The 21,247-nt window shown below is 46.9% G+C and overlaps 3 protein-coding genes across 4 annotated transcripts in view; all 3 read left to right on the top strand.

Annotated features, from left to right (window-relative positions):
- Positions 1 to 4,247, top strand: part of PPP1R16B (protein phosphatase 1 regulatory subunit 16B) — a 60,707-nt gene extending 56,460 nt beyond the window's left edge. For both annotated transcript variants that reach the window (XM_055814365.1, XM_005235884.3), the window contains exons 10-11: positions 704 to 872; positions 1,476 to 4,247. In XM_055814365.1, coding sequence (XP_055670340.1) covers positions 704 to 872; positions 1,476 to 1,997 — 691 coding nt within the window. In that variant the 3' untranslated portion in view covers positions 1,998 to 4,247. The remainder of the gene's footprint in view (positions 1 to 703; positions 873 to 1,475) is intronic.
- Positions 4,248 to 8,423: 4,176 nt separating this feature from the next.
- On the top strand, positions 8,424 to 14,276 carry LOC106112057 (protein FAM83D-like). The gene is made up of 4 exons (XM_027784479.2): positions 8,424 to 8,947; positions 11,604 to 11,771; positions 12,671 to 12,795; positions 13,141 to 14,276. Exons 1-4 carry the CDS (start codon positions 8,495 to 8,497, stop codon positions 14,093 to 14,095), a joined length of 1,701 nt encoding a protein of 566 aa, XP_027640280.2. The 5' UTR covers positions 8,424 to 8,494; the 3' UTR covers positions 14,096 to 14,276.
- A 136-nt stretch (positions 14,277 to 14,412) lies between these two features.
- LOC101912102 (protein FAM83D-B-like) lies at positions 14,413 to 20,736 on the top strand. The gene is made up of 4 exons (XM_013297994.3): positions 14,413 to 17,217; positions 18,976 to 19,143; positions 19,728 to 19,852; positions 20,100 to 20,736. The coding sequence occupies exons 1-4, from the start codon at positions 16,765 to 16,767 to the stop codon at positions 20,488 to 20,490; spliced, it is 1,137 nt and encodes a 378-aa protein (XP_013153448.3). The 5' UTR covers positions 14,413 to 16,764; the 3' UTR covers positions 20,491 to 20,736.
- Positions 20,737 to 21,247: the final 511 nt, after the last annotated feature.

Genomic DNA, 21,247 nt, shown 5'->3' with positions numbered 1-21,247 from the left:
TAATAATAAATGGTTGGGGAGCACCCTGCAGTCAGCGCATGGGGAACAACCCGTCTGTCCTTTCCAAGTGAAATCTGAAAGGCAGAAGCTGACTTTCAGTTGCTGAAAGCAGAGCTCCTTTGGAGAGGGTTTTTTTCACTAGCAAAAGGTGGGATTTCTGGTGGGGGAAAATGGCTTTGTGCTGTTGGGGTTTGAGAACTGCTGTGAGCAGAGGAGACAGTGGTGAGAATTTACCCTGTTAAACCGCTGATACTGGTGTTGGAGAATCAGTGCTTCCAGTGGATCAACTTGAGCTTCTCAATAATATGCCTCATGGCCAAGACGCTGTGCTCAGGCACGGTTTGCACAGGTCTTTATAAGATGTTTATTAGACACCAAAGCAGTCCTGCAGACCACAAAACTCCATAAACAGCCCGTGGGCTGTTTCCCTCTATGTTTACTCCATTGGTTGCAGAGTCAATCCATTAGGAGAGCTGTATAACCTCTAATGCAGATTTGCAGTACTACTTTAAAACTCCTTAAAATTCCTCCCACCTTTACTAGCCACACTAGTGGCTCTGCATGGGTGCCAGGAAGCTAAATGCACGTTCCATTCCATTGGGAGAGGCTGTGAAGCGCAAGGAGGAGGTGAGAAGAGCTACAAGGTAAGAGGAAATGTCACGTCCTGCTCACAGCTTCGATGCCCCTTCTCCCCGTCCCGCAGGAAGGTGGTGAGGAGGGCCAGCCTTTCCGACCGAACAAACCTCTACAGGAAGGAGTGCGAGAAGGAAGCCATCGTCTGGCAGCAGCTGGGGGCAGCAGAAGAAGGAAGAAACTCGAGTCTCATGGGAGAAATTGGGGAGACTCGGTCTGACCAGGAGAATACAGACCCCGTAAGGAATCTCTTCTTTATTACAGGAGTCACCAAGGCGGGGGCCTGGTACCGCAAGTTCAGTGGCAATGGGTGCCCTGGGGTGGAAGGTGGCTGAGAAATTTGTAAACCTTGTCCATCAGATGTTAGCAAAACACCAAATTCTCATTTGGCATGAACTGGGATATCCCACTCAAGTGGAAAGACTGTTTTGGATTTACAGCTGCATAAATAATTTTCAGATAAGGTTCTAGTTGAACCAAGAAATTCAGAAAAAATAGCATGTGTATTTCTCTTTACAGCTAACAAACCGGTAATCACAAAAGAATTGTAATCTTGCTTTGCAGTTACTTTTTTTAAATTCAGTTATTGTCATGTTATATTAATCTACTTATCTCTCTTTTTTTTCTTTTTTTCTTTTTTTCTTTTTTTTTTTTGTGAGTCCTTCTGAGTTCCATGTTGCTGGTTTGGGCTCAGTGTTATAGGGTCCTGTTAGTTGGGCGAATTCGATGTTTGTGCTGCAGCACCTGTCTGAGTGTGAGCAGGCTTAGGAAGTTGTCACAGGAGTGAATTGTGCTGTGGGGGATGGGGGAAGATGCTCTTCTTTCATGTCTTCTTGTTACAGAATTCAGTGTTGGAGAACTCTTCCCTCCTTCCGGAGTTAGCAAACAAAAGTACCCAGTGTGACTCTGAAATCCCCCTCCAGAATGGACTCATGGCATCTGCCAGCACTTACCAGTACACCTTTTCCAACGGGGACGTTTGGAGTATGCACGCGGACCCTGACAGCAATCCAGGCCACATGCTGCCCTACGGCAGCCCCGGGCTCCCTGACACACAGCAGTTCTGGGGTGCCTACAAGGAGCACAACCATCAAACGCTCTCCGAACTGAAGCGGCAGCGGGCTGCAGCCAAACTCCTCAACCACCCCTTCCTCAGCACCCACTTCGGCAGTGGCATGGGAGCAGTTGCCGAGAATGGGGGTGAGGCCAAGTCGCACCTAATCGGATCCAGGACTTCTCCTTACAGCTCCAATGGGACCTCAGTGTATTACACAGTGTCCAGTGGTGATCCACCCCTCTTGAAATTCAAAGCTCCCATGGAGGAAATGGAAGAGAAGGTGCACGGGTGCTGCAGAATTTCCTAGTCTCATCTGTTTCTCACCCCAGAAGAAACAAGACGCGGGTGGGCTGGCTGGATCAATCGCAGCGGCCAGGTTGTTTGCATTCCAAAGGGAGAATTTGGTCATGGACATCCTGACTGTGACGGCCTCGTTCATCATGAACTGTACTTTACCCTGCCAATTACTTCTATTGCAGTTGAATGCAATAACGCAGGTGGAGCAAGGCTCTTCGGAGAGGAAGGGATGCGCATCAATATGATGTAAAAAGAGTTGCCCTAGTCTTGCTCCCTGGGTCAGAAGGTATGGTGCACTGCCTCCCCGTCCTTGGGAAGTCATGAGATGCCTTGGAACAAAGAAAGGATCTGAATTAAAATCTTTGCATCTGAGCCTCTTGCTGTCAGTCACCAGAGCTTCTGGAAGGTGACAGTTCAGACCTGAATTTTCACTCCGGGGCAATGCATACATCCTGGAGGGGAGATCAGCACCCCCACCCCCGAGGTTTGCAAGAGTGGACAGAGCTGGTTTTTGTACAGCTGGATCCAGCACTTACAGGGCCTGACCAACAAGCAAGCATCAATGCTGCGCTTGCTTTAGGAAGTTTGCAAGGTGTTATCTCCTTGCAGCAACAACTCATCATCAAAAACTGTGCACTGGTTGGGTCCTGTTCTGCTCGTGTAAACTCATCACTGCAGACTGCCATCAGGTTTGAAGCAGAACTTTTCTCAGATCAGGCTTCACTCAATAGGCTTTAAAACTGATGTTGCAATAAGGGGCTCTGGCAATAGAACTTTACTGCAATAAAATACTGACAAAGGTCTATATTGGGATAAGTAATTTAAAAAAACATATTTGTACTATCTAGACTCTTAATTTGTTAAAACTGGAAAGACTTTTGCTGATCTCACTTTCCTATTGATTTTGTTTGTTTACTCTGTACACTCAACACAGATACTAGGGGCAGTATGCTTTGTGTTCTAATTTTTTTCTGGATTTCCAGAACCACAGGGCTCGGGAGGGATGAGGAGGAAGGGGCTTGCTGACACTAATCTAGAAACACCATGAGAGCATTTCTAATCTCCCTAGATGTTACAACATGTGTGTTTATCTGCAGTCTTTGGTTGATAAATAACTGTTAAATCATTGCTGTGGTAGTTGAACGTTTCAGCAGGGCAGGAGATTTTTCCGGTCTGTTTTCCAGCTTCCATGCTGAAGCCATCAGCAGTGGTTAGTGCTGTCAGAAGATTTATGTGCCTGTATGTAAAGGGAGCCACATGGCACCATGCAGGACACGGCAAAGTCTCTGTGCTGTGGAGCGGTTGGCTCACCAACACCAGTGGTTTAGTGTAGTTCATGCTAGCTCTGACAGACCACCCGAGAAACACTAGCACGGTGTAACCTGGGGGTTTGGCACAGCTCTTCAGCAAGTTAAGGCTTTGCATACCTGGTGTGTGTGTGTGTGTGTGTGTGCAAAAGGAGAGCGCCCTGTGGGAGACAACTCTGAGGAACAGGCCACAGTTGAGTTAACAAGTTGTATCTGCAGAAGTAACTGTGAATCTTCAACTGTTGTTCTGCACAGAGGAGCTAGCGCACACATAACTATTCATGCCTGCATGAATATGTGTCTTCTTGGGCAGTTTAAATTCCAAATTCTGAAAACATAAGCCTGTTTGGGTCTCTGTAAGCCATCCGTGGATTAAATCCAGCTCACGTAGTTGTGCTTCTGCCATGCACCCAATGCAGATTCCACCCATCTTCCTCTTAGCTGGCGGCTGTTAGACATCGATATTACACTTCACGCATATGCTCCCCCCGTGGGAATCCTCACAGCCTTTTCTTTTTTTCTAGGCTATAAAAAGTTGACTTAGGCTGCTGGTGAGTGCTCAGTGCTCTGCTCCCCATCCAATCTAGCCCATCGCTGGGGCTGGGCATGTTACAGTACAGGGCTCTGGGCTCCTCGTCCTCGGCTCTTCGAGGCAGCAGAGGTCCCTGTGTGTCACCACCACAGCCACACCGTGCAGGAAACACTGTTGGACGTGAGGTTGTTACTAGGCTGATAATTTACTCTTTTGAACTCTGAAGATGCGGTTCTCGCCAGTTTTTACAATTCTCTTCCCTCACCAGTTTTAGCAACAAATCATAAAATGGCAGCAGTTGATCTAATTTGTTGAAAACTTCTTTCTTTTTTTAAACCTCTTCTTTGTATATTTTGAAACGTTCAGAGAAGTAGGGCTTCCTCCATTATTGAAATGCATATACTAAATAAAGACTAGAAAATACTTCTTGTGCTTGACTTTACATTAAGGGATTTTAAAAGTCATTCTCTAGTAGAAAGAAGGTGATTTGGTAACTAGAGAGACTTTACTGCAGCTGTGTGTGGTCAACAGTGGGTCGCCTGAGTACCCTGAGAAACTTCTTCCTCCTGGGGTACCCCCAAGTGTAGCCTGGGTAGCATTGTTAAATTACTATTTAACATATATAAATGTTATATATATTTGAACATTTATATTCAACATGCAACAGGGGGAGATGATCTTGCAGATGCCTCTCCTGTCCCATGGTGGTGAGGGCTGTCTCTCCCCACCCATCCTGATGAGAATTCTGGACTCAGTGCAATAAATCACGGTGCTGCTGTCCAATAGGTTGTGAATGGTGCAAAATTCGGGCCCTGCTGATGCCTCCCCTCCCAGGGAGGGAGAGGTCAGGCCCTTTTCCTTCTCAGAGCAATTTTGTGCTATTGAGTGTATTGAATCCCATGTAACTCCAAGCAAAAAAAGACTGCCGAATGCAACTGCGTTAAGCAGTTTGAGGCTTGCTTTCACTGAGAGTTGTTAACACATTAAAACTGCAGGAAGCCAGTTCATTTTAGACAAAAAGCTTTTTGTCCATTGGTATTTCACTCTGTTTATATGTAAAACTCCAGGAACTTGTTGCTCTAGCTGTGATCTCGAGCAAACCAACAATTGATTTACTATCAGGCAAAAGATATTACAGGTTCTAGATGACAAAACATCCCCCTAATAGGAATTTGTATTGTACTTGTAAAATTGGCTGTAATACAGCTCCTGTGGCTTTATCACTGCCAGCTAGCCTGCTCACCAAAGCCTAGTGGCGTCTGATCAAATGTAAAAAATTCTTATTCAGATGAGAGAGTCAGTAATCAATAAATCTTCCGGGATATATTTCCCAGCCATGCCAAGTATTTGTCTACCATTGGCTTTGGGTTGAAGTTGCATCAGAGTGGGACTTGCAAAGGCTGTTAAACGGTGACCCAGAACACACTCATGCTTACGTGTTGGTGGCATTTGGGATATACTGGCCACTGCCCATGGGGCACCAGCACATAGGCTTGGGGAAGGAGCTGGCAGTTCTTGCTGCATGCAGAGCCGTTGGCTGTAGGCCTGGGATGAGCAATTCTGTAAAGTGGATATTTAACCTACTTCTGGTAAACTATTTTGTAGAGACAAACAGGCTTTTGGGGGAATAACAAACACATAGATACTCTTAACGTGCACTGTAGGAGCCCACTTGTAGGAATAAGGCTTTTTATTATAAAATTTAGCACTGTTACATCAATACTGGTTTTTTATATCTATGTTTTAAAGGCCATCCCAGTGGAAAGCTCCGAGGTACACAGTGGAAGGCACTTGGTTGTTCCATTAGACCTTAATATTGCTAAAAATCTGTAGAAACTACAAATCATGTTGCAAACGGTATATGTAGCACTTGGCTTATTATAGGAAGATTGGGGGGGTGGGGGGTATGCTATACTCAGTGTTTTTAGGCTCAATAAACATCTAAGTACAGATTCAAGGTCAGGTTAGAGTCCCACTCTGTGAGCAGTAAGCCAAAGGCTGTAGCTGTTCATACAGACCATGCAAAGATCGGAGAACGTGGATATATCGATGGGTCTGTTGTAGGCAGAGCTGCACATGAGAATAACCCTTCTGCTTGCAAAATCTTCCTGTATGCTGAACTCATACTGTTTCTAGCAAACTGACTGGCTGATGACAGCAACTTTATTTTCCATGTTGAAAGACTTTTTTTAAATGGAAAGAAAAGTGTCTCTCAAAACAGCATCTCTGTTTTACTGAGCTCAACCAAGAAAGTTCCGGCACTGAAATGTTAGGTAAGGGCTTAAGTACCATTCTTTGCTGGGATCTATTTGACATCAGACCTGGGTCCATATTTCACTTATCAAGTGATGCGATTTTAGCCACTTAGTCTCAGTTCTGTGGTGTTCCAGAATCTTAAACCCCTCCAGATTCTGCGAAGAACTGGCTCTAGCTGATGTGTTTTGGTACCATCTTACAGGTGTGGCTGAAGAGCCACGTAGATGAGGAACTCCTAGTAGGGAAAGAGAAGAGCACGGCAGGGCAACAGCAATAGCAAGTCGGTGCAATACTCAGTGGAGGCAGTGAATTATCTGGTTTATTGAGCAGGGTCTTATTTCATGTGGTCAAAAGCACGTACAAGCTCCCAAATGGCATTTAGGGTCCTTTTGCTTTAAACTTGGAGCTCTGTTTACCCAAATCTTCTCTGCTGAAACTAAATCAGCAATGAAACAGGAATATCTTAACCAAGAAAGCAATAGCACTGGTCTCCGGTGAGCCATAGATGAGCTGCTGTCCATCTGCTGGAAGGTGTTCTCCCTACATCTGGGTATTTCTGTGCCTTATCGTACTTGCTAAAGGTAACTCAGTAACTGCTCTCTGGAAGGCTTGTGGTGCCTATACAGTGCTGTTCTTTCACTTTCAGACTATTTTGCAAGGGAATAACAGTTCAGAACATAACAGATTTTGAAGATTTTATTTGCTCTTTAACTTTTTCTCATGATCACTGGCTCTCACTTCCTAGATAGAAGAAAGGCAATATGCAGGGTCTTCACTCTAATTTAACAAAGCACTCTGACCTCCTTTGTTACAGCAGTTCTCTGCAGACAGAATCCAGAACATGCTTGTAGCAGCAAGGTCTAGCCGCTCACTACAGAACACAGCTAATATTTACATTTTTTGTTTTGTTTTGCATGTGGCTGTACAACAGAATTTGTTGTCCCTGGTTGTTCTTCAGCTTTATTCTGCTGTTTTCATGTTGTCCAAGCTGGTAATGGACTTCTCAGTGCCCCCCCCCCCCCCCAATTTGAGTACCACCAGATTCTTCAGGCAACATCTGCTGTGGCACAATTATGACCTAGAATATTTTGCTGTATTTCAACCACAGAAGCTGTAGGAGAGGAACCTTTGCTCAAGATACCCGTTCCCAAACCTACACCACCGCAGTTGTCTCCACGCGCAGCTGGAGGGCAGATACAGGTTTTTTAACGGTGCAGATGCAGCATTAGTATTACCACCTCTACGTCTTCAGCCTATAGATTGCAGTGTGAGAACGGACTGGCGGGTGTCGGTAACCCTGGTACAGCTCGGTGCGGCTGCTGCGTGTACAGGATATTAACAAACGATGGCAAGCCTTCTGCAATAACTCATAATTCCATCGATCAGTAGTAAACGATGTACAAATAAAACTTGATGAAATGTATTTTATGTGAAAAAATAATGTAAGAACTGTATTGTATTAGCAGCTTTGTGTATAAAATGGCATTTTGGCAATCAGAGTCTAATATATTTAACACTTTTTTAAAAAAAGAATATTTGATATTGTATGGAATTGACTTTATTGCTACTGTAAGTATGAAGAGGTGGTTTCCTAACACGTTGAAGCAATGCGTAAAATCTTAAGTTGTATGTAAAACTCATGCCAAAAGGGTATGTCCAACAGTATTAGCACCTGACTCAGCGTCTTTAATAGAGATTGAATTTTTTAATTTAAAAATTATATTAAATTTCTTTTAATAATACAAACCCGCCACGGAATTTTATTTAATTGCTTTACATTTTGGGAACCTGCTGAAGCATCCCTGCCTCACTCAGCTGTAAGTAGAGCCGGGAATCGTCTGGAGGAGTGAATCCAGGCAGTGGGTGGTGTCGCTCTTTGTTTTGCAACAGGTAGTAACAATTTGTGATGGCCAAGCAGGAGGGCCAAGCCCCAACTGCCGTGCCTGGAATGTGGCGCCGGCGTGGCCTTAGGCCGCGGCACTCGCTAATGCGCCCCATTACGGGGTCCTTCCCGGGGGCCGCTGGGGCGAACGCGGGCAGCAGGGCCGGGGGGCTGCCACAGCGCACGCCCGGCTCAGGCCCCGAGGCCGCCTGGAGGGCGCTGGGCGTGGGGCGTGAAACGGCCGCCTCTGCCAGGCCCGAGGGGGGGCGCCGGGGTGTGCGGCCCGCTGGGCCCAACGGGGCTGCGCGTCCCGGGGGCGGCGGCGAACGGCCCCTGCGCCGCGCTCCTCCCCGCGGGACCGGCGGGCTGCGGCGGGCGGGCGGAGCGACGCGGCGGGGCCGGGCCGCCTGCTCCGCAGCCAACCGTGGCGCGGGGCGGGCCGCGGCTGCTCCACTGGCGGCGGCGGCGCGGCCCGTTTGGATTCAAAGCCGCTATAAAGGCGGCGCCGGGCCGCGCCGCGCCGCAGCGCCATGGCTAACCCGTCGCAGTGCCTGGAGGAGGGCGCCGGGCGCTGGCCGCCGCGGCCGCCCGGTCCCTACAGCGAGGCGCAGCGGCTGGCGCTGGAGGAGCTGGTGGCGGGCGGCCCCGAGGCGCTGCGGGCCTTCCTGCGGCGGGAGCAGCTGCCGCCGTTCCTCTCGGAGCCCGAGGTGCAGGCCATCGCGCGGGGCGCCCTGCCGCCCGCCGCGGCCCCGGAGCCGGCGGCCGAGCCCTCGCTCGGCGCCTCCCTCGACGCCTCGTCGCTCACCTACTTCCCCGAGCGCTCGGACCTGGAGCCGCCGGCGCTGGAGCTGGGCTGGCCGGGCTTCGCCAGCGGCGCCTTCCGCGGGCTGACGCGGGTGGAGGCGCACTTCCAGCCGGGCTGCGGGGACAGCATCTACGGCTGCAAGGAGGCGGTGCGGCGGCAGATCCGCTCCGCCCGGCAGGTGAGCGAGGGGCCCTTCCCCAGCGGCAAAACGCAGCACCGGGATGGATGAGCATCTCCCCCGTGTGACACCTGGGGGGGCCAAGCGGCTTTAACTCGGCGAAAGCCCGGCGCGCAGGGCGGGCGGTTCCCTGCCGGCGGGGCGCACCCCGGCTCCCTCCTCCCCGGCCCCGCCGCGGGGTTCGAGCTGAGCTCGCCCGTGTGTTCAAGCAGGTTCCCTGTGCCAGGCTCCTCGCTGGTGTGCTCTGCGAGTGGATCCTGCTGGCCCTTAAAGGATGCGCCACCAAAACCGGCTTCTCTTACAAAAGGCCATCTACAGAGAGCGCCCTGTGATCACGGCTCCTTTCCTCGCCGCTTCCCTCCTTCACCTCCTTCGTTGCCCCGAGCAGCCTGCAGGCCAGCTCGCCAGGGCTTCCCTCCTGCGGCCGCGGCGGTTGTGATCCGCTGCAGAGTATGGCTTAAAAATCATGTGGTGTCGTAACTTCTAACTGTTCTCTGTGCCTCCTCATCTTACCTGAGCTTACAGCCTCCAACTGTAATCCCCAGGAGGGAACCACCTTTCTCCTTAGCAGCCATTCAATTGGCTTAGCTAAAATTTAAATGTAATAGCTTCCTCTTTGGGTGGCCAGGTGAAGCAACTGCTGGCTCCTGTACCGTGCTCGCACATGGCACACCCTGAATCAGCAGCCAAGCTTCATCCCTTTCTGCGTGCAGAAGCTTAGGGCGTGTGTGAGGATGACATGGACGATGGGCTTCTGGCCAGAAACGGTCACAGAGGAAACTCAGGTCTCAAAGGTTCCTTACCAGGTCGATGAGACCAGTCTAGTGACTTGTAAAGTCCATGAAAACTTTTGTTTCTCCAGAAAGCTGTAGTCATTTGTAATGTTCCTGCTTGTAGCGTCTTGCCAAACGCTTTCCATCACACAAAGCCGAGAGCCGGGCAAGCTGTTCCTGCTGCTGCCGTGTAAATGCCTGATACAGGGAGTGGTTTTGTGGGCACAGAATGGACAGAAGTTTTGACCCCCTATAACTTACTGAATATCAGATGCTGTACGATGTTGCTCAGTTGTGCCTGAGTTATTCAGATTAATGTGAGGAAAGGGAAAATTCAGATGCTCTATAGTTTCTTCTCTGCTCACTCCAGTGGGGGTAGCTTAAGTGACTAAGGGGGGACACTTGCTACCTTGCCTCTGCTATCCTGAATGGATAAGTGTGGAGAAAATGGTTTTCTTTCTCTTTTCTAAATATAACTGTACTTTTGCTCATTTTGAGTAAAAGTATATTTCTTTTTCAACTGGTAATTCTGGGATTAGAACTCCAATGTACTGTTAATTGAATAGTCACCAGTGTTTCCAAGGGGTTTTTAGCATGATTTGTCTGTTTTCAGGAGTTATTTTCTTACTCATCTGGTCTTGTCTAAGTGTCAAAGGAAGATAAAGAAAAGCAAGAGGCTTTTGACAAGTGATTGGGTGGAGAAAAGCCCAAGAGGCACATAAGAAGCACAAGCACAAACTATCTTGATCTAGAAATACCAGCGTGACTGTGTGTTATACCTAAGAACTCATCCATAGGAGCCAGTCCCTTAGGGAGCAGGGCACAGGTGGGAACACAAAGCTTAGCCTGTTCTTGTGGGAAATGTTTCCTCTGAGTACAGGCAATGCCACACACAGAGCAGCTGTGTTGCATGCCTATATGCCTTGGGTGTGTTGCAGCAGCGCATGCTTATCTATCTAATAAGGGCAGATGCCAGGTACCTGCAAGTGGTTCTGTAATTGTCCCTGATGCTGGTCTAGTGGAGAATAGAAAAGTAAGTCATGAAGCCACATCCTTTATGCCTTTGTGTCCCCTAGTAGATGTGTGTTCCTGGTTTTGAAGGCTGAAAATTGTAGCACCAAAATGGTGTGTGATGTGGCTCTGAATTAGCTGGAGAGATTGGTCATAAATGTAGGACTGTCGTCTTGTCTTTGGCCCTCTGAGAGAAAAGTCTTCTCATCTTAGGACCAGCCTTCTGTAAAGAACTGTTGAGTTGAGTGAGTGGAAGGATTTCTTGTGAAGGGTTGGGACGGAAACTCAGAATCCTCTAGTAGGAGTCTGGAAATAGTATATTCAGTTTATATATTGCCACAGAACTCATTGATTTTTTTGGTAACTTATGTAGGGACAGCATTCCCTTCCCACCATGCAAAGAGAAATCTGCTGGGGTTTGTGAGATGCTCAGCTGTGATGGTGAGGAGGCCATCTGAGTTAATTCTCCTGCAGGCAGTGGCTATCTGTGGCAGGTATGCCACACTGGGAAAACAGGAGTGGAGATGACTTGCCATTGGATTCCCAGTTCTGCTGTGATACCTTTGCCAGCATTACCAAAAGGCCAGATTACAGGATATCATATAAGAAAGCAGGATGTGAAAATGTACAAAAGCAGCAGCAGGCATGAGGAAAAACCTCTTCAGGCTTACGCTTTGCACTCCAGGACACAGAGAATTTAAAGAAACATTGTGGGAATGTAGAAATCTTTTATAATGTGCTAGGGCCTGTGCTACAGGACAAAGAAATGTGCATCTGGCCTTGGTGACAGCAGCAGGAGAAAGTGGGGGGGGCAATGACCTGGCCTTGTATAAAATAAAGCCCTTGAACAAGCATTGTCACTGTTCTTGCAGGTGATTGCGCTTGTGATGGATTCCTTCACAGATATTGATATCTTCAGTGACCTTCAGGATGCCTATAACAACCGCAAAGTCCCTGTCTATATCCTACTTGACCAGGACTTTCTACCACATTTCTTGGAAATGTGCAAGAATTTGGGGGTTTGTCCTGAGCAGGAAAGTGTGAGTACTAAATGTGGGTGGGTGTGGCTTGTGTTTGTTTTTTGTGGAACAGTTGATGGTTATGGATATCAAAGATACTCTTCTATATAACATCAGACTCCCTTGAAAGGTTAAAGCATCCTGTTGGTTTGATAACTGACATAAAAGGGGATTTTCTGAAATGCTGTTCAGTTCCTGAAGATCAAGGCTCAATATTGAATGGTTCCAGTACAGTCTCTAGTGCAACACATGAAACGGCTCAGAAACTCTGTGAAAAACATGCAGACAAGGCACATCTACTACCCCACGCTATCCGTATGTAGGGGCTACAGCCATGCTATGCAACAACCTGGCGTTCTGGGTGCAGTGCATGCTGTGATCCCTGTCCTGAAGAAGCAACAATTTCAAACATTTAATTTTTGCAATATTTAAATGGCTTTATTCTTTGGCTCAAGAAGTGGCTTGCTAAGGAAAACAGAAACACAGGAAGCTCAAGGGTGGTACAGCTCTGGTAACATCTATTTATTTCCTAATACATAGTTGCTTTCTTTTAAAAGGGTTTGAATGATGTCACCGAAGTGATTTACTTAATTTCTCTGAATATAAGCTACATGGCTGTTGTCGCTTTGTTTGGACAGGCTTATGTTCACCCCAGCGAGTTTCCCTGGACTGGGAAATGCTCCTAGCTTTGTGGGCAGTAACTGATGAAGCTGGCTGTTCTCTCCACAGGCTTTCATAATGTAACAGAAATATAGCACTGCGCAACTAGTAACACTCACATGCAGACTATGTAAGGAAGCTCATTTTGTTCCTATCTTCCATAGTGTGCATAGCATAGTTGCTTGCAGGTAGAATTGCAAATCAAAACTTTTTGGAAGTTAATTTAAATCTGATGTTACTTTTCCCCTTTTCTGAAACAGATGATGAGAGTTCGAACTCTCACGGGGAACACATACTACCTGAGGTCGGGTGCCAAAATTGTTGGGCAATCCCATGAGAAGTTCATGTTAATTGATGGCATTAGAGTGACAACAGGCTCCTACAGGCAAGTACTGGGGTTGGCTGGTGCCCAGTGAAGCTACAGAAAGGGGGAGTTCTGCAAGATTGATGTATTAACTTTGCTGTTTGCCTGGTATGCAAGTGGACTAGCTGAGTCTAAGTGGGACTAACACAAAGCTGAAAGCAGCTTTGTAAAACTGGTTTATGCCACTTGTTGCTAGTAAAGCACTTGGGCATGGCTAAATAGAGCTCTTCCTGAAGAAGAGTGAATAGTCTATCAACTTTATACTTTCCTTATGCACAGCACTTCTGCGCCGGGTCTTGCTATCTGTAACTGTATGTGTTGAAATGCACTGGCAATTAACTGTGAATCTTGGTTTGTTTTCAACAGTTTCACGTGGTCTGATGGAAAGCTGAACAGCAGTAACTTGCTGCTATTGTCAGGTCAAGTGGTTGAACACTTTGACCTTCAGTTCAGAATTCTTTATGCCCAGTCGATGCCCATCAGCCCTAAATGGCTGTCCAGCTGCAGAAACAGTGGGATGTTTGATCACCTGGTGAACAGAACAGAGTCCTCTAAAGAATATACTGTGGAAGGCAATTTGAGAGCAGAATTCGCCATACTGGCTAGCACTCCAAAGAAATTGTTGAAAGAACGAGATCAGGCAGAAGATACTCCTGGAGGAAAACCTCGTAACCTGGACACCTCTTCTCTCTGTGAAGAGGAGTGGTTCAGCAATCAAGTGGCCTTGGTGGAACGGAAAAGCACATCAACTCAGACTGGCCCATGGGAAGAGAAGCCTGCAGTGATGGTGTGCAGTGTTGCCACGCAGACCAGTGCTTTAATGGCAGAAACTGGCACTCAAACTTCTGTTGCTGCTAGAATGACGGGCACTCAGACTTCAGTTTTGCTGAAGACTGCAGTGACACAGACAAAGGAAGATGAGCATACAGAAACACCCCTGCTTCACAGGAAGTTGTCAAAAGAAGGATCTTCTCTGTCTGGAAAGGCTGTATCCAGTTCTAGTCTGCGATCCCTGTCTTCATCATCATCCCAGTGCTCTCTGGCAAGCTCTACTGGTTCACTATCTTCTCTCCGGTCCTTTGAATATTCTAGCAGTCACAGGGCAGAATATTTCCAAAAACTGCATAAAGAGAGGCAATTCCACTACTCCACTATCAGGTCAAAGCTTAGCCACATGGTGGATATCCTGTCCCGGAGGGGACGTGTGCCTGAAAACTACATGACCCAGTACACGGGAAGATGCAATCTAAAGCAGAGACGTGACATCAGTGCCAGCCTGCGCAGCCTCAGAGATGTTTCACTCTTTTCTCTGAATAAATGATTACTGTGCTGACTGCAGAACACAAGTTCCAGTCTGAAACTGCAGGCACTTTGTACCTGCTGATTCCTCCACTTTCTTCCAGCACTTTTACTTTTTTTCAATACATGTGTATGTTGCTCTCCAACACTATGTTTTATTCTATGCAATTTAAGCAATAAAAAAAGAGGTATTTTAGTTTTTACGGTAACTTCTTACATGTTCCTCTTATGCATTAGTGGTGAAGGTTCATTTTAATTTTGGATGTTTAACCTAAAAAGTACTCATTACTGCTTTCTAGGAGTACATATGCCCTGGCTTTGATTTATGTAAACTTGGAAAAATCTGAATCATTCTGATCTTGCTCAGAGTGGCTTTGGAGATTTAGCTCACATCAAGGTATACTCAAATATATATATATATACACAAAAATATTGGCTTTTATTTCTACTTTATCTTTGGCATGAGGGGAAGCACTTTTATAAAGAGCCATAAAGATAACTTCATTCTGAGTCTGACTTCAGTGATACATACATTACTCTTCCATCAAAGTTGTGAAGGGTCTATTGGAGCAGTTGCATGATCTTATCGTCAACTGTATCCTTTTTCTATTGTTTAAGCCTTCTGAAATGGACTGAGCTAACCAGCTCTTCAATTTGATCATCCTCTTGTGCCTTTGTATAGGTTATATACTCACACATTTTTATTTCCCCCTCTTTCTCTCTCATCCTCAGAAGAGCATCTTTTTAAAACTGAGACCAGAAAGTAGCAACTTAGCACTCAAAGATAGCTGGTACCCATTTTAAGTACAGTCCTGATGTAAATGTTTCCAGAATTTGGGACCAAAAGCTAGATATATTTGACCTGTAAGACTATTGATGGGAATGTATTGCTGAACTGCTGGTGTTTTGTGTTTGTGAGTGGGAGATGAGGTGGTATCTGGAGTTCAGTGTCTTGCTGCAGCATGCCTGTTGTACTTCTCTGTCGGGGTGACTTCAACAAACTTTGTCGCTTTTGCAGCTCGTTACACTGAATTCAGGCTTAGTCTTAGCACTGTAAAACGAGTTTCTAGTTCTGGCTTAGTCTAGGAATGTCTGAGGCATCTTGCGTCCATTAAGAGATGTGCAAACAGCTTCCTTCTTTGGAGTGAAATGAGAGGCAAGACAACTGCCAAGGGCACATGGCAAAGGCTCTGTTCAAAAGTAAACTGACAAATGCACTACAAAATGCTATGGGTTATGTTTAGTAGTATTGTTGCACAAGTAAGTGTAGGAGTGGAGCTCTCCCATTTTTCTCTTGAAACCGTCCTATCTGAAATATTCTGTTTCCTGCTCTGTTTATCCCCTAAGTTGGTTTGAGGAGCTGAAGTGTCACTAGTTTTTGACCATGTTCTACTTCCACTATTAAAGGTCTCTGCAAAGCAGCTTAACCTAAGATCCATCATCTGAACACTTGTTAGCAGTATCCTGTATGTGTGTGTGCGCTTAGCTGTGCTTGCTGGGTCTGAGCAGTGTGCAGGGTCTCTCTGAGATCTGACCTGTATTGTTATTCTTTAGTCTTGCATCCCAGTCCTTCAGTGATCAACTAGACTGAATTCTGCCAGGTCAAATCAGAGTCTGGGTTATGTATTTTCTTACTTATAGGTGCAGGTGTCCAGTAGATGGCATGTTCCAGCTGTGCCTGACTATTCCTGTCGACAGCCAATAAGTGAATAAACAGAAAAACATCCAAAACTCAGAAAGGCTGCAACCTAACTGTAGAGAGCAACACTTTATTCTACTAAAGCTGGCATTTCTCTCTCTCAAATCTATATGGGCGAAGGGGCTTTGCTACTTTTATTGCTTGGATTTCAAAGCAGCTGCTCCTTCCTTAAAACCATAAAGCAGATGAACGAAGAGGTATGGGGGAGAAAACCTCTGCCCGCACTTGTTTAAAAAGAGAAGGTACTTTCTCACTGGGTGGCTGGAGCTGGATGGGTCACGGGGAGTGAAGTGATTTGCAGAGAGGGAGCTGAGCTACACCTTCAAAGCCAATTTTGAGTTGCACTTCTAAGAGCTCATGTTAACTAGTGCTTGAATGTATGTAAAATCAACTTGGTTGCACTCTGTGCTTTTTAACTTCATTACATCATGCAGCTGTTATGGTACTCTTAACAGGAACAAGAAACCGTTTACAAATAAGCTGCTTTTGCCGTGAGGGTTTTCACCTGATCATTGCTAAGCTTTTTTTTTTTTTGTTTGTTTGACATTTGGACTCTGGGTGACTAACGCAGCTGCTGCCGCTGCCCTGCCGCCCCGGGGGAGCGGCGCAGCCTGGGACGCGGCCGGGGGCCGTTCGCCCTCCGGGGCGGCTTTGATCCGGAGCAGGTCGGTGCAGACGGCCACGCTGGCGCTCCCTGCCCGGTGCAGGCTTTGCTGCTCCGCCGTGCCTCCCGGGCGGGGGGACGAAGCCAGCCGGCTCTGCCACCCGTGCCCTTCCCGGGGGCGCTGCGGCCACAGCACCCCGGTCCTGCCGTGGGCGCCGCGCACGGACGTGCCCCGCGGGGAGGGGGGTGTCCCCGCTCCGCCCGCCCCCGCGCCGCTCCCTGTCGCTTGCCTCGCGTGGAAGAGGCGTGGAGGAGCCTCCCGAGCGCGGGTCCGCCCGCGGAGGAGCCGCTATAAAGACGGCGCCGGGCCGCGCCGCGCCGCAGCGCCATGGCCAACCCGTCGCAGTGCCTGGAGGAGGGCGCCGGGCGCTGGCCGCCGCGGCCGCCCGGTCCCTACAGCGAGGCGCAGCGGCTGGCGCTGGAGGAGCTGGTGGCGGGCGGCCCCGAGGCGCTGCGGGCCTTCCTGCGGCGGGAGCAGCTGCCGCCGTTCCTCTCGGAGCCCGAGGTGCAGGCCATCGCGCGGGGCGCCCTGCCGCCCGCCGCGGCCCCGGAGCCGGCGGCCGAGCCCTCGCTCGGCGCCTCCCTCGACGCCTCGTCGCTCACCTACTTCCCCGAGCGCTCGGACCTGGAGCCGCCGGCGCTGGAGCTGGGCTGGCCGGGCTTCGCCAGCGGCGCCTTCCGCGGGCTGACGCGGGTGGAGGCGCACTTCCAGCCGGGCTGCGGGGACAGCATCTACGGCTGCAAGGAGGCGGTGCGGCGGCAGATCCGCTCCGCCCGGCAGGTGGGTGACTGCGGGCAGCTCCCGGGGGCCGCTCCGCTCCGCACCGCTGCGCCCCCAGCGCGGGCGACCCGCGGGGATGCCGGGCTCCGCCTCCGCCTTCCCCCCTGCACGGACTTGTAAAGAAACTCCCGATTCTACTTACTGCGCTCTTCTGTTATTGTGCCCACTCCCACCCCCTTTATATTTATTAGGAGGCTTGCAAGTTTTTGCGTCGTATCGGTGGAAAGCGGGTCCGTGCTTCCTGGACCTCGCCAGGCTGGCTCAGAGAGCTGGCCCCCCGGCAGCGACACCTCCGGCCCGTCGGAGCCGTCGGTGCGTCCCCTGGCCCAGCGAGTGCGCGGCGAACCGGGGCCAGGCCGGGGAAAGGGCTGCGAGGGCAGCAGCTGGCTCTCCAAAACTTTAGTGAATAATCGGATATTAGCATGAAATACCATGAGAATCTTGAGTAAAAAGTTGAAGAGAAACCTCAGATCAAAATGTACCTGAAATGGAGAGGTGAGATGTGAAGAGCAGCTGGACACTAACAAATCCTTCCTTTTTTACTGTTGCTTTTCACGTTTAAAAAGTTTGAAAGACTCTGGAAAACTCAAGTTTTGGAAATAAGTTCACATTTCTCTTCTGGCAGTGCTTCAGAGAAAAAAAGACATCCCTTCTCAGGGAAAAAAAACTCTTGCCTAGGAATCGAAGACTAAATTTTTCTAACAGAACTAGACCCCTGGTTTTGCCATATCTCAGGGTGAGAAAGAAACCTGAAGCAATACATTTACTTTGGCACTGTTCTGGTTCTTCTAAGATATTCTCAGCACCCCTAAACGTCTCCACAATCAGCACAATGCTCCTGTCATACCGAAAGTTACTGATGTAGCTGAAGAAGACTAACATCAAAATTTTTTCCCTTTCCTCATGCAAAATTTGCTTGCTTAGGTTTTTGGAGAGGTGTCAAGTCTCTGTCTGCCTTAGGTCTCAGTAGTGCTTTAGAGATGGGGATAAAGGAGAAAATGTGCAGGTTTCTGTAATTTTTTCTTGAAGTTATGTAGTAGAAAAGGGAAGGCTTCGGTAGAACCTTAGTTAAAAACCATGAGCAATGTGCTACTAAATAGCTGCAGGTGCTATCATGGCTGCTAATCAATCAGTCAGAGAAAAGGTGTCTCTGCAATAGGCTTTCAGGCTAGGTTGTTCATTCCTATTGACCCAAAAAAGAAACAAGTCCTGGTGAAAAAAGCTTCGATGTCTGTTGCTGAAATCGTCATAGAAAATGAAATTCTATAATGCAATAACAAAAATCTTACATCATGTTATCTGCTATGAATCAATCAAGTGACAACAAAATTGGGGCAAATAATCTTTAACAACAATTTCTGTCTATACATTCGATATTTTTTTCCTATTTAACTATACAGGGACATGAATAAGTGATCATAGTGAAGGGGGGATGTATATTGTGTTTCCTGTACTCGGTAATCACCTTTACCAAAATACCGTTCTCTTCACAGAACTTCATTCTAATCAGTTAATTTTTTCCTTTTTCTTCTCTTTCTGGTATGTCTGTTAAATGTTTCAGCAGTCCTGTGAAAAACAGAAAATTCCATATCACAGAAGACAGTACCATGTTCCTTCCATAACCACCAGGGGGAAAAAAAAAGGGGTGGGGGGGCGGTGGTGTTGGAATATGTAATTTGAAAGTCAAATTTCTCATGTGCCATCTCCTTTAGGATGCTGAGGAAACAGCCTAATGATTTCTTTTGAAACTTGTTGCAGATGATTGCCTTGGTTATGGATTCCTTCACAGATACTGATATCTTCAAAGACCTCTTGGAAGCTTGTAGCCAGCGGCAAGTTAAAGCATATATCCTTCTAGATCAGTCTTCGTTTTCTCACTTTCTAAAAATGTGCAAGGATCTGGGAGTTGACCTTGAACAGGAAAAGGTGAGACTTGTCATATTTATAGGATAGAGAGTCAATCCTCTTATAAGCGTAATCTTTGAGCTATCAAAAGAAACTATTACGCCTGCTGCCACAACTTCAAATGGGGTTTATGTTGCTTTAGCTCTGTCTTGGGAGATTTAACTATTCTTGTGTAAGAAGGCAATTAATAGAAAAACTGAAATCTTTAGAAGCGGATGCTTTCTGAGAACAAATACTCATCGAATATTCAAGGGAATGCAGGAGGAATGTCCAGTTCCAAAAGCATGACTGGAGTTGCTCAGGCTTGCTGAGACTGAAGCTGATGGAGAAACAGGTTCTCGGGAGTCTATGGAATTTGGGTTCCTCCAAGATTAGGTGACAGTTTTTTTGCACTTGCATTCTCCACAATCAGTTTATGGGTTTGCCTTTTAATGCCACCTCTTTGCCTACTAAAACGAGACAGAATTATTATTTGGTTCCTAGAGGGTGAATCTTGTGCAGCAGCTTTTGCTAGTTCATCAATGATTGTTCATGTTCTGTGTTACTCCTTTAAATGCAATAATTTAACTTTGAAATCCACATGATGTTTGCCGTATCTTTAACAGCTGATAAGAATTCGAAATATCACTGGGAAAACATACTACACGAGGTCGGGTGCCAAAATTGTTGGAAAAGTCCGTGAAAAGTTCATGTTAATTGATGGCATTAGAGTGACAACAGGCTCCTACAGGCAAGTGCCCATTTCCTTCTGTGACTTAACATGATTTTATTACGTGGAAAGGGAAAACAGCCACGTTGCAAAACTGCTTTCCTTATCAGAGTTTGTGTGTAACATTTGTCCTAAAAAGAGCACACTGCTCATCATGTGGATTATAAGAATGATTTAATGAAATGCAGTGAAAAAGAATTTTCAGTTAATACTTTGTTTGCTGTTTATTTTTAATTAACTCAGAATTTTCTCATTCTTCCATTGCTAGTTTTACGTGGACAGATGGGAAGCTGAACAGCAGTAACATTTTGATCCTGTCAGGCCCTGTAGTTGCACACTTTGACCTGGAGTTTCGGATTCTTTATGCACGGTCAAAGCCTATCAACCTCAAAGAGTTATCCAGCTGCAAGAAGAAGAACGTGTTGGACCAGCTGGTCAGGATAACAGTGGCTTCTAGAGACTTGACCAGGGAAAACTTCCTGAGAATGGAGTTTTTGTATCTTAGAGCATTTGTAGGAAATCTAAAAAGGAAGCGAAGCTGGCTGCATGCCTCAAGGGAGGCAGTCTACGTGTCAAATAATGCAATGCATGCCTCTCCTCCACTGACAAAGAGGAATGGCTCTCTAGTTATGAGGCCACACTGGATCATAGAGAGATGAAATGCATGTTCACTTCGGAGTGAGAAGCAGAACCTCAGGAACCGCATCCAGCCGTCCATGTCCAGTACTGTCTTACTGTATGTTTGTGAGAGCAGCTGGGAAACAAACCTCAAACTGAGAGAAAGTAATACTGGAATTGTGGTTTTGTTTGAACACCACTCTAATTCAGATCAAAAGACACAATTATGGTATTGTCTTAGGCTCAGATGTGTTTTTTTTGAAATAAAACCAAACTCTTAACACCTGGAAAGCCATTACTTTTAGTATTCTGTCAGATTTTCATTTTTCAACCTGTTCTTACATGTTTTAAGCTGATGGGTTAGCAGTGTCTTAGCTCAGTAGCTCAAACCTTTTTTTTTTGTTTGTTTGTTTTGGTTTGTTTTTTGGTTTGTTTTTTTTTTTTTAAGGAATCCAGGTACAGAAAATAATATTGCTTAAAAGTCTTCCAAAGATGAATAGCAGCACTGCTGTACAGCTCCCAAATCAGTCTAAGCTTTGTCTTGTGTTACGTAAACTCTCCACAAACTGTTTCATGACACAGACCTGATGTGGAGTAACCATAATCTAGAAACAAGTAGGTCGGTACCATGCTACTAGTCCTCAAATATTACTTTTTTTTTTTTTTTTTTACGTGAAGCTGTCCTGCAAGGCAGAATGAGCTAACATGTCAGGCAAACAAGGCTTTTGCAATGACTAAATTTCAAATTACCTTTTCTTAATTGTAAGAATACTTGGATTGTTGGACATCACACAATGA

The sequence above is a fragment of the Falco peregrinus genome, chromosome 9 (assembly GCF_023634155.1).
Source record: "Falco peregrinus isolate bFalPer1 chromosome 9, bFalPer1.pri, whole genome shotgun sequence".
Lineage (NCBI taxonomy): Eukaryota > Metazoa > Chordata > Aves > Falconiformes > Falconidae > Falco > Falco peregrinus.
The sequence above is the reverse complement of the archived record's forward strand: the minus strand, read 5'-3'. Positions and strand labels throughout refer to the sequence as shown.